The sequence below is a fragment of the Lycorma delicatula genome, chromosome 4, assembly GCF_047948215.1.
Source record: "Lycorma delicatula isolate Av1 chromosome 4, ASM4794821v1, whole genome shotgun sequence".
In the NCBI taxonomy this organism is placed as follows: Eukaryota; Metazoa; Arthropoda; class Insecta; order Hemiptera; family Fulgoridae; genus Lycorma; species Lycorma delicatula.
Window position 1 is genome coordinate 50068086 of NC_134458.1, and position 13737 is coordinate 50081822.

At 32.9% G+C, this 13737-nt stretch overlaps 1 protein-coding gene across 7 annotated transcripts in view; it reads left to right on the forward strand.

The window, feature by feature from the left end:
- Nucleotides 1–13737, forward strand: part of Prestin (solute carrier family 26 member prestin) — a 168945-nt gene that overhangs the window by 70722 nt on the left and 84486 nt on the right. For all 7 annotated transcript variants that reach the window (XM_075362923.1, XM_075362918.1, XM_075362917.1 and 4 more), the window contains one exon: nucleotides 4271–4408. In XM_075362923.1, coding sequence (XP_075219038.1) covers nucleotides 4306–4408 — 103 coding nt within the window. In that variant the 5' untranslated portion in view covers nucleotides 4271–4305. The remainder of the gene's footprint in view (nucleotides 1–4270; nucleotides 4409–13737) is intronic.

Below are 13737 nucleotides of genomic sequence, written 5' to 3' on the forward strand. Positions count from 1 at the left end.
GTAACCAATAGTCCTCTCTGGAGAAGTAGACAACTCTGGGGAACTTGGAGGCCACCGTCCTCTGCTGACAGCTCGTTCATCCGTGAAAGCCGCATGAACGCGATTTAGTGAAACGTTTGATGTGTGACACGTTGCTCCGTCTTGTTGGAATAAGCTGTATTCATTTTCATTACCCATTAATTGCGAATAGAATTCTTCGAGAATTTGACAGTCCAGACAAAAAATATTGGTCCCACTATACGATTACCGGAAACGGCATACCAAACACCAATTTTCTCATCGTGAAGTGGACCGTCGAATATCTCATGAGAATTCCTCGCCATCCAATATCTGTGAATAATGATGATCTACGAATTAACATGGCCAGATAAATGAAACTACGCCTCGGCTGACATGAAATACATCGGGTCTATCTATCCTCCAACAATGTTTTCAAGAAGCCAGTTGCAATAACCAAGTCGTTTCGGTTTGTTTGTCTCCTTCAGTTGAGGTGTCAATGTTTGTCAAAGCTGTCGGCGGAACGGGGACTGCACTGCCGATGGCCATGGGATGCCCATGCAGCCGTGAGGTGTAGCGGCATCTCGACGATGGGTTAAGTGGTAAATGTCACGCGGGACTCTGCGATGGAGCCGAGTGGGAGTAAGAGGTCCGTCCTCCTCTCCCTAGTTGACCAGACCGGAGTTCATAATACAACCTAAGTCTGGGGTTTATTAAAGTTTAAGTTGAGTTTACAAAGAAAACTAGGACTGAATTTCGTTGTTGCAATCAACATGTTTAATGGTATGTTCTGTTATTTTGCCTCGAATTACGAGACATTCACGGAATTGGCTCATAATAAGTAGAACTAGGCGCGGGGTTTGCGCTTCCGCGAACTCGGTTAGCTAGTTCAGAGGGATACGATGTAGGACATTCAAGATGTCCGGACGAGGCCAACAGCGAAGGCAATAAGCTGAGTTATTAAATCACTCATGCAAATTTCTACCGAGGCATTTACTTCGGTGGCATCCCAATGAGGCCAGGCTTATTACTATGAGATCTAAAAAGTCAGAGGGCGATAGATGACTCCTGTTAAAGCTCAACAGGGCAACGAACGGGGGGGAGGTTTTGGCGACCGGAACGTCACTAGGCGGGTGTCTTCCCCCACGGAGTTGGGATGTCTCCTTCAGTTGTAACACGGTATGGTTTAAATTATAACTCATGAAGACTTTTACGACAAGATATGTATTTAACACCAGGTTGTTGAGATTATTTTCGTACTGATTTTTTGGACTGGCAGTAATTCTGCTTTCAATATTGGCAATGGTCTTTGGAGTCCTAATGGAAGGTTGCCTATTTCGTTTTGCATTTGAAACCGAACCTGTTGTACGCCATTTTTTAACTAAGTCACTAAATCGTGTATGCTACTTGCATTGATATGTGTATGCTACGTGATACACGCATTCGGAAATTTGCCTACGAATACTTGACGTGATTCTTCAAACGATCCAGAACGAATATAGGCCTCAACTATAGCTACCCTCTCCTGGAATGAATAAAACATTTTACACAAACACAACCGCACTCACAATACTGCACTGCAACAAAACGAATACTGCACTGACACGTAACCACCAAACAAACGGCAGCAACAATAAGTAGTAAAATATGCATCCACTAGTCGCGCTAGTTGTGTGAGAGTCTTTCATAGTGTTGAGTAACGGTTTCATTTTGGGTGCTTCTTTCTTTTCCTGTTTAGCCTCCGGGAATTACCGTTCAGTTATTACTCCAGAGGATGAATGAGGATTATATGTATGAGTGTAAATGAAATGTAGTCTTGTACAGTCTCAGTTCGGCCATTCCTGAGATGTGTGGTTAATTGAAACCCAACCACCAAAGAACACCACAATTTAGTATTCAAATCCGTAGAAAAATAACTGACTACTAGGACTTGAACGCTGGAACTCTCGCCTTCCAAATCAGCTGATTTGCAAAGACGCGTTCACCACTAGACCCGGTGGGTTTCATTTTGGGTTCGGCTTTACGTTGATTATATATATATATATATATATATATATATATATATATATATATATATATATACAGAGTAAGTAAGTATGTACACACACACACACACACATATATATATATAAATAAATATGTAAATGCAGTAAAGCACTGAAACCTACGAATAGTATTTATTAAATAGATTCAAATTCAATTTATATAAATTGAAATTTACAAATTTTATTAATTAATAAATAAATGACATTTTTTCTTTTTTTTGTAATACTGAAACAGGGGTGTATATATTCCTCGATATATTACGGACTTATTATTATTTTAAATAACTTAATCGATGGATGAAGCCGTTGATGAAAATCCATCATAACAAAAGAAAATAAACAAAATATGTTATTTGATTTTCACAAAGTTTATTTAAAAAATGACAACAGCACACTTACCTTTTCCAGATATATATATAATCAAAAATTATGTTATAACTTGTTTTTCGAAACACTTGAGGAAGGTACTGATACTGAAACAGCTGTTGTCATTTTTTAAATAAATTTTGTGAAAATCAAATAACATTCTTTTTATAATTTCAAAATGTTATTTTATTAAATAAAACATGGCGTATTTTCAATTTGGGTATCGATAATAAAAATTTAAATATGTATTAAGGATTGTTTGACCAAGGTTTTTCATATAAAGGTGTTTATTAATTAGTTCAAACCTCCTTGAAGAGAATAGTTTCGTTTTTGAATATGTTGTATTCTAAAAATAGTAACACTTTAGTCAGAGGCGTAAAACAAGAAATATGAGTAACAGTAACCCCAAAATAAAAGAGAGGAAAATTTATAATTCAAATATTCATTATAACAGATAATTATAACCAAGAGTGATTTATAGATTTTTTTTTGATGTGAAATTGAAATGGTATAAAAAGTATAAATTATACACAAAAAAAGTATTAATTGATAATTTATAAACAAATAAATAGAAAATAAAATATATGTAATACAATCCAGTTTCTTAACTGTTTTAATTATTGGCCTAAAACGTTAGATAAAAATGAATGCTTTGTTTGTAGATGTAAAAATAAAGTTTTATTGTCATTACGTTTTGAGCCGTGTTTGTGTAAAATCAATTATTTTAAGTTCCTATCACCATTTATATTTAATAATGCAGTGTATTTCTTTCTGTTTCACCAGCTGTATGATTTTTGTTTTGCGGTAACTTCTGCTTTGAATATATATTACGAAGTAGTAATTTGTTGACTGTATTTATTAATTTCTGCCAATTTTATTTACTTTAGCAAACACTGATTGCTGATCGCTATATTTATGAAAGTTTGATTAGAAGAAAATCCTTAATCTTGGGTTAAATTTCCACAAACAGCCTTACATTTCTAAAACTGAACATTGATCGGAAAACGTATCTTCTCTATTCACGTCCTTTTGACGTATTCCTGATTGACATAATGTTTTCGTAACTGAAGAAGATGTATAATCTTCGTGATGGGCTAAGATCTTTTTGTGATTAAAACATCAATCAATATCCGTTAATATTTTCTCCTGAAGCTAAAAGATCCTGATACTATTCTAGAATTCCAGACGTAATATACCTTTTTAGTTCTTCTAGGATTTTTATAAAATGTTATGCTCTTGATAAGATTCAAATTTTATTACATTTCATATTTTATTACGTGCAAATTATCTACATACAGGTCTAATCTTTTTCTAAAAAGGTTACAAGAGTATCTCCTTGTTTGAACTTGAAAATACTCCGTCGGATTTACCTTCAACTTGTTGAAATGCCACTAAATTTGGACGCTTTCTGTTGACTTAAAAGGAGTTTGATTATCCTATTTCTTTTTTTAAATTCTTATATACTTATTCCATATTCGGTTCTATCTGAATATGATGACTTTTTATTTACATTTAAAACTCGAACAAATGTCAAAAATATCCAGTTATAGGAAATACGAGTGTATTAAACAAATATACTGTGACAAGTTGATGCTGTTTAAACAGTTGAAAGGTATATTAGATATAGCCATCTAGCTACTGTTAATATTTTTGAGTAGGAACCTAAACGACTTACAAAACGCTAATGAAAATTTATATTTTATTTTACCTTTTTATGTTTTTTACTTATTTTGTGGATGTAGAAATACTTTTATTGCCGAAAATTCTTGAAACCGATGTAACAAATCCTCAATTTCGAAAAAATAAACGTATCTCTTGATTTATAAGAATTTAGATATTTTGTTATTTCACTTTTTTTACAGGTGGTACTGCTTCAGACTGGGTCGACATTAACCAGATGGACAGTATGCTCGGCAGTACTACACAACTGAAGGTCGATCGACCTGTTTTTCCCCAATCGACTATTGACGAAACGTACAAATGTAAAACCCACCGACCATGTAAGTGTTAATTTTATTGTTGAAATATGTTTTCTTATCTATATTTATTAGCTTAACGATTAACGATTAAAAATAAACCCGAATTCATTTATGCGAATCAAAAATTAACGACTGTAAATAGAAAAAAATGTTATTTACGAATGACCGACTTCTGTTAAGTGAAAAGGCAAGACTGATGGCAATGACTGCCATAGTTTTTTTTATACTTAAGGCCAACGTCCGTCTACTGCGGAACAGTCACAGTCGGTTAAAGTCATCTCATCGTTCCAACAACTCACTACCATAACACATATTACGTTGACATCGACTTCAAAAAAGCCGCTCTTCATAACAAAAAGATTTCTCTCTAAGTAAATTGTAAATAATTAAATTAACGTACGTCTGATTTTTTGGCAAACGCCTGGTAACGCACAGAAGCAGGTGTATAGTAACAGTTCTTAATAACATAATGGTTCTTAGTTAAGATCATTTAATTTAACGTTTAAAAGAGTTAAATCCAAATACTAGACGAATATAATACTACCGTATTGTTTGAGATATATATGCCTAAATAATTTTCATTTATCTTTCGCAAAAAAAAGTTTTTTAATAATCCCTTAAAAACGATGCTATCTTTTATGATTCTCGTTAATGATAAAGGCCGGTTCGAATACGAATATGTTAATGAAGTTCATATAAATACTCAAATAATTCGTGTGTTTTTATTTAAGAATTAAACCGGAAATAATTAATTCAGTGCTTACATTTTTTGTAAAAGTAAAGAAATAAAACGATTTAAAAAATTAAAATCGAATAGATTAAGAATTGATGGATTCAGGAACGGGTTGAAAGTAGAAAAACACTTGTTGTATCAGAGACCTTTACAGGAATTAAAAACTGAAGACTTTAGAAGAAACATATAAGTTTTTAAGGATGTCTGTAAAGCGATTTGAACGTAATCTGGATATTTTGATTCATAAACGTGTTTGTTAAACGAATAATTTAAGTTGACTTTGCTTTTTTAACTATTTAAAATTAATTTTAAGTTATCCCACAACTATTATTAATCCAATTTACTGTACCGTCATAATTTTCGATGAAAGTCGTTTGGTACCTCTCTGTAAACGTATGCTACTACTACATACTTCACTGAAGAAGGGATTGATAATTATTTCCAAAAGCCATTTTAAAAAAGAAACCGTTTACTTAATCGTTTTGCATAAGTTCAGTTTTTTGTTTCGTCATGCTGTTTGATGAAATCTGTATTAAATCGGAGTAGTTTAGAGAAATTGTTATCCCCATATTAAACAATAAATCTTTTAGGAAGGAAGAATCTTTAGCTTGTATCAGTCGCTTATAGTTTTGTTCATTGCCGTAGCTACAAAAACACCATTATTTTCCAAGAGTAATTTTACCGAACAGTCACAATAATTACTCATTCAATCACTCACCAATTGCTAAAAATTGCTTTCTCTGTTTAAAAAGAGTGAGCAAAAGAGAAATTTCACCCTTGTAGAGTCCGGTATTTAGTTTTCACCGTAGTACAACCCCACAATTTTTACAAGTTTAGGATAAAAATCACACAATTTGAGTCATTTATACCGCTAGAATGCTTAAACCGACAGATATATTTATACAAAAAAAAAATGTTCATACTGATCAATTAAAAGATAATAAAAATTTGTTAAATATAATCTAAATGTCCAAAGTCGAGACTAGAAATGACATAAAGCAGTTGTAGAGGAATGATAGAATGTATAGATAAATAAATTCATCTTCAACTCCCCCTGGCTAAATTCATTGTCATTGATGTTAACATATGCATCTAAACATGTCTTTAGTTTTTATTACGTTTTAGTTTTGTTATATGTTGAATTTTGTACCACTGAATTAAAAAAATTCGGATACAAGTTTTGTTACAGATAGAATTGTATAATTATAAATGGTGTATATACTATATTTTATCCTAAATTTATTAAGGAATTTTTTAGGGAGGATTTGAGCCTCGTTTTGATATGCTAATATTTTGTGTTAACTTTACGAATTCAGTGATAAATGAAAAATTCTATACGTATTTAGGAATTGCACTCAGAATCTATTTTCTGTAAGGGAATATTTCTTTTCATGAAGAAATAAGATTGAATCATAAGCACAAAAAAACTTGCTTATACAATTTTGCTGCGTGTAGTAAAAATTAATTGCGTACCATTCAGTATATTTTCTAAAACCGTTATTAATTAGCCAAAAATCGTAATAAAATCTATCAACCAATCGAAAAACTTTGAGCTCATTAAATTCAGAGGTAAAAATAATGAATTAAAATATACCAGAAAAAGCTTACTTATAGCTAAAAAATTATAACAATTTATACTTACTTTAAAACCTGTAGATATTTTAGTAGATTTGTGTTTGCTAAAATGCTTTTGAAATCATGATTCATCATCAGTTTGCTATATTAAACTAGTAGGCACACATTATTTATAAATGGCAAAAATGTCAATCTGAAAAGGATATTATTTCATTTGTTTTAGTAACTGAAATAAATGAGTATAAAGACAGGAGGAGAGGTGCTTAGAAAACCCAAATTTCTAGCAACGTGGATGGAGTAGAAAGGTTACTCTAATTAATAAAATGGACAACACGCCCCAGATTGAAGTAATATGAAAGTGGTTCCGGCCCGGGGAAAGTGTGGGTGAAAGAGCGGTTTTTAGTAGGTAAGAATTTCCCATGATTAGACTGTGCCACCACGCCCGGTGCCTTTGAAAGTTTTCCCCGTTTCCAAAATAAAAAAGATACGAGAACTTTTATTAGTACGTGGCTCTATTAAACGGTAGTTGAGAATTTCCCTATCTTTATGACCATTTTTTTCTTTTAAAAGAAATTCAAATACAACGTCCTTATAAAACTTTATTTGCATATAATCTATATTTTTAGGTAATTGCTTCTTCAAACTTCATTATAAACTGCAAATCAAATCAGTTAGAATAACTACAGGCTTCTTATATCAGCGGAAATTTTTATGATTATAATTCATTACAAAAAGAGATTTTTTACTAACTTTTACCTGAAGTGTAGATTAGACTTCTGAAGACGATTCATCGGCACAGACTCACACTTCCAAACACAAAAAGAAAAACGTGTGCAAACTGACAGTTAATGTTAAAATACCAATTTGTATACCAAAATAATAATTTTATATATTTCAGTGGAATAAAGAATGAAGAGAAGGAACGTAAATCGAGATGTCTAGTCTTTGAAATCTGAACATCAGTTGGTTGATTAGGGTAATCTCATTCTCCGTCATTAATGCAAATTATAATCTCTAATAGTCAATTGAATTTAATCAGAGCCTATAATTTTCTATAAATTTAGTGGATAAAGTTATGATAGAGCGCAAAATCATATAATATAGTCGCGGAGTCGGAGTTTTATTTTTCATAATATAATTTTTAATTCGGTAATTATTTACATAGGGACTCACATCTGATTTTAATAAAATTTGAAACATACCTTATTTATGACCTAAGTTATTGGTTACAATTGAAATTTTTCGTCGGAAACGCCTTTCAGTCGAGTTATGTTTCTCGTAAAATAAGTTAAAAGTTAAGGTTGGGTTAGGTAACTAACGATTCCATGTACTGAACTTCGTACTACATCAACATAACATAACCTAACGCTAGCTAAGCTAAATAGTAAATGACACGATTGTTAGTCTGAGTCCATAATTATATGCAACAATCACTTATTTAGTCCGAAAATAATGTATATTGCTCTTTACAGTGCTGAATTACGAAATTTTTGGTGACGGTAATTTTTATCTAATTGTGAGAAACGTAACTCGGTTGAAAGACGTTTCTGAAGAAAAATTTCAATTGTGGCAAATAACATAGGCCCGAACATAAGGCAGTTTATCAACTGCAAAAAAGAGAAAACATTGTGAGTGAATTGCAGGTAATGTAAAGTTTCATCAGTGATCAGGATGTGCTGCTCCGCGAGAGCAACCATGAGGTAAGCAACACGCTGTCCAAGGGGTGTCCGCAGCGCAGCGTGTTGGGTCCTTTGTTGTGGGTGGTAGAGTTTTATTCTCTTCTGCGGCTGAGAACCACAATGAGCCACAATGCGACACCCAGCGGGTGTTGCATTGTGGCTTATGCTGATGATGAGCTCCTGCTGGTCGAAGGATGCTCGAGAAAGGAGTTTGAGTTCCGAGCCACTCAGGCTTGCAGGATACTTGAGCTGTGGGATTATCAACGTAAGATAACTTTCAGCCCGGAGAAGACACTATGATGCTCCTGAAAGGCCGTTTGGCAGTGAGGCGGCAGGTTTGTGTTTCGATGGCAGGCCAGCACACAAAATACGTTCAGGCTCAAAAGTACCATGGGTTTTTTCTCGATGAGAAAATGCAATTCAAGAAGCACCTTCAATACGTCGCGGAGAAGGACTGTACTACCTTCTTTGGTATTCGGCGTGTTGTCAATTCTGATTGGAGTCTTAATTTTAAGACCATGAGTATCCTGTATAAGGGCGTGAGCGAGGCAATTATGCTATATGCGGCCCCTGTTTGGGCGGATAGGCTAAAGTTTAAAAGCTATCGGGAAATATTGTTGAAGGGGTCAACGCCTTATACTTTTAACGGTAGCGGGTGGCTACCTCACAATTTCATGGTAGGCGATCTTGGTGATTGCGGACGTAAAACCGATAGACTTGATTGCGTCAGAGCGACAATAGTGTTATGTCGGCAAGAAGTTTGATGAATTAACTTCTGACAAAGTTTGGGAAATTGAACGACATGCTAACGCTTTGTGACAGGCCAGATGGGATGAGCCAGAGGGAGACGCATGGTTTCTTTCCTGATATTGTTAGTTTACAGGGCGCCTCTTGGCTACAATAAAATAAGTACGTAACGAACTTCCGGGTTAAATAAGTACGTAACGAACTTCCGGGTTTGGCGCTTTCCGGGACAGGCTACAGAGGTTCGGTCTGGTGGACTCAGAAATGCGGACAAGTGGACATGATGTACTTCATGTTCTGTACGTTTGTTCAAAGTATGAGTTGATATACACGGAGACTATCGGCTCAATATTATCGGCGCTGAATCTCCGTGTCAATTGGCAAAACCAGGCCGAATCAATAATAGTTGAGAATTTCATACACTATTTTGCAAAAGAAAGGATTGTAGAGGGCATTTAGGGTGCCGCCTGAGCTTACCCGCGTTCTTCTGTTATTTGTTTTGAAGTTGCTAAATATTTTTTGTTGATTTGTTTTATTGTAATTGCGTGTTGAACTCACTTCTTTTACCTTCGAGAAGGTAGTGGATTTTCAGTTCCTTTCCTTATTTTGTTTACTCAGTCTTGTTTGAGACTAACGTAAAATGTGTTTTGTTTTTAGTTTCGTTGTTTTCTTTAGGGATAGTAGTACACCGATGAGAATGTCACTTGTTACATTCAGATCGGTGGCATCCTGACTGAGGCAAGAACAAGTCTGAGAGATGTCGTTTGCCGAGGTTTTGAAGATGACCTCCGGTAAAGTCCATAAGGACTAGGTACGGAGGGGTTCGCGTGGCGACCGCAACTGTCACATCGTAGGTGTCTTCCCTACGGGGTCAGGATGAAGGTCCTAAATAAGGTATATTCCAAATTTTATCAAAATCGGAGGTGAGTCCCTAATTTTAAATAATTATCTTTATTTTTTATTTCTTTTACCTAATTTAAAAAAATAAAATTATTCACTTACGTTTTGTACAATTTCTCATTCTACCATTTTCTATAGTAAAATAATTTTTCATACTACCTGTAAGTTATAAATAATAATCTAGTAAAATTCTAATATTGCTTATATTTAAACATATCCTAACTTTTTTTTTATTGTAAATTTATCGGATACTTTTTCTTTGTTTTCAATTATTTTAAGATTGGTCTGAATAACAAAGTCCCGGATCGGAATTTAATTAAAATAAATGTTATTTAATTTTTTTATTTATTTCTTTACTTCGTATTTAACTGCTAAATTACTTTTAAAAATGTTACTTCTTTATTTCATTCTTTTAACTTTATTAATTCATTCTATTTGTTGGTTATACAGTGTCAATAAAAAAAAAAACTATTTTTATTAGTTTTATTTACTTTTTATTGACTGTATTTGCATTAATCTTCTCAGAATTAAATTCTCTACAAGTTTTTTCACTAAGTTCTCCACATTTATTAGTCATTTAACAAAGCTGATGCACTACAAACCTAAAAAAAAACTTTTTCGACACCGAATTTTGTGTTTTACGTCAGATATCTTAAAAACTACTGGAGTTACAGTTCTGGGACCTGTTTTATCCAATTTCCCAGCTCAAATTACACATGAAAGCATCAACGTTGCTCCTTAATTGGGTCTCAAGAATTACAGTAGGACTTTTTTTTATTAGAAGAGCTGAAATCCGGGCGAAAGTTTTGGTAGCCGTAACTCGAAAACAAAGCGTTTCCAGACCTATGTTTATGGGATTTTTTTCATTATTTTTACCGGTAGAACAAAAAATGAAGGTTTCACCGTTTCTTCGTGAGATATTCTGTATAATGAAATCCGACCGGTTAAAAATGAAAACCTATTTTTCGGTTATATTGTCGTTTTCGTCCAGGTTTAATCACGCAGTAAAAACTAAAGGACAGAACTGTAAATCAAGATACTTAGCCAACAAAGATTTGAAACACCGGCTCAATGTCAGCATTCCCACAATTATGATTAAAATTGTGTGCATTTGATCACAATTATGTGATCATTTCTTAAAATTCTATTGATCGGTTGATTTTACAATACTCACTAACATTGCTGTTTTATTCTGCCGAATAAGTGCTTAGACTTATGCACTTCTCTGATAGCGGGATTGGAATCTTGTATATCATAAGTTTTTCATTTTACCCGAAAATTAACGTTTTAAAAGATTTTTCAGTACTCCTTTTAATTTTTTTACCGGATAATCTTAAACCGGAATATTAAAAGAAGAAATAAATCTAAACAATGATATTCAGACTTTCGATTCCGAATCCCGGTCGTTTATTTAACATAATATTTTACATCTTCATTATGAGAGATAATCTCTTAATATTCTATTGATCGCTTGAATTTGATCAAATTCTATCATTTTCTACCGGGTTTCCAAAATAAATGTTATGTATGTTTGCAATCGGTTTAAGATACAAGTGTTTCTGCGTAGGTCGTCACCGGTCGAAATTTTGCTTAACACAAAATAATATTTTTATTTATCGTGTAATTCTCATTATCACAGAATAAAAAAGTAAAATCGTTTTAGAATCGGTGAAAAATAATTTAAAAATAAATAATATTCTATAGTTCACTTATTTATAAGCTAGTTACTTCAATTGAATTCTTTTATTGAAGTGGAGGTTGAAATAACCTTTATATATTTAAAAGTTAACTAATTAATTATAAATGAATAATTGACAAATGTCATAGGTTTCTTTTAAGCTGGAATAATTAAAATGTTATTTTTTAATCTCTCTGATACGGTTGATAAAAAATTCCTTGAACTATCTGTTTATTGTTTCATTTGAACCTTTTTATTTTAATTTTACAGAGTACAATTTAATCTCTAGCTTCTAATACAGAATTAGTGAAAAAAAAATAGATTAGAGCTCTCTCATACGATGTAGTAAGCTATTTCGACTATTATGAGTTATTCATTTACTGGACTCTGTCTTAATAATATTTAAAACACGTTTTTTAATATTTACCTTAAGTGTCGATTGATAATCCCGTCATTTCGTTATTTTATTCATATTGTTTTCTACTTTATTTCTTTGAAGTTTCTTTTAACGAATAGTGGAAACTATGAAATGAAAATTCTTACGGAATTCTATTTAAATCGGACGTTTAAATATTATTTCTTTCCTAAAATTCGTTAAGCATCGATCGTTTGCCAAATACTTGTGATCGATGACTTATCGTCAGTTTGCTATTATCATTTTGTTTTAGGTATAATTAGGTTAAAGAAAATTAGTTTTTCAATTTACATATTTTTCAAACGCGTAATTTTAAGCATTATTAAATTGTAATTATAAAAATTATTTCCGAAGGCCACAATTTTATCCAGACAGCAACCTGTTTCTGAGTGTCATTGTACTTTGTTATTGTATGTTTATAAAACTGCTCCGTTATTTATTCGTTTTTTCTGTATAACACAAATAATATAGTGTCGAATATAATTGTACTTGGTACTACTGTTTATTTATTTTTTTAAATACGAAGATGCATTTCCAAATAGCGTTGAATTGCATACTGCTTGCGTTCATTTTTACGTTCACAGTGATGAAACTAAAGGGTCAAAAGTTAGTGACTCTTCCACAACTAACCTAAATATTTTATTGTGTTTTGTTAACGAAATTTCGATTGAGCTGTAAGCTCTATTTTGACTCTATAAATAAAAAGTTAATTAATAATTAATCGGCCTGGATTTTTTATGCAATTATAATAATGCTACTGCATTTTTTAAGTTACACTTTACGGATCGATTAAATTTCTTCCCTCAACGATATTCGATACAAACTTTGTATTTGGTATCGATTTAGCAGAAAAGTAATAAAATATCTAAATATACATATAAACAAACTTAACTAATTATGTAAATAACGATTCTGTTATTACCGCATAGAACAGCGATTTATTAGCGGTTACTTCTTAGTAACCGCTCGTCTGTAAGAGACGAGCGGTTACAAGGTCACGCAAGTACATATGTAGTAGAGCGTCTGATCCCGATGTAAAGAGTGCAAAGAACCGCGTTCATTAAAGCGACCTTGAGCGGCCAAGTGCGACGACAGGCATAAAGCCAGATTCATCGAATTGGGATTTGCCTCTCGTAGTAGCTATAAAGTATGGTTCGTTCAACCTGTTTTTAATAATCCGCCTATCGTCATAAATAAATTTTATTTAACCGTAATATTTTATTATTATTTTTACGTGTTTGACATTAATATTGATAGTGAAAAATTGATCATTGCAGTTTGTGAAAATCACCTCAATGGAATATGATAAACAAACGTTATCATTCTCGGGATATACAGCACAAACTATGGGCGGTCAATAACTCTTTCAACGCCTTAAAAAACTACAACAAACTGAAAAAATATTGCGCAGTTCAGAGCAATAAGTCCGACTTATCGTTATTTTATTTTGTTTCCACGTTCCAACTTGCAACATCTTAACGAACCACGCTTTCAACTTGCCCCGCTCAAATTTTTTCAACCTTAAATTGGGCGTCACTCAAGAACGGTTCTATCAATTTCATCAAACTATCAGATGCACAATTTCAGATACACTACTACAGCATATCTAAATTTCAGTGAAATTAA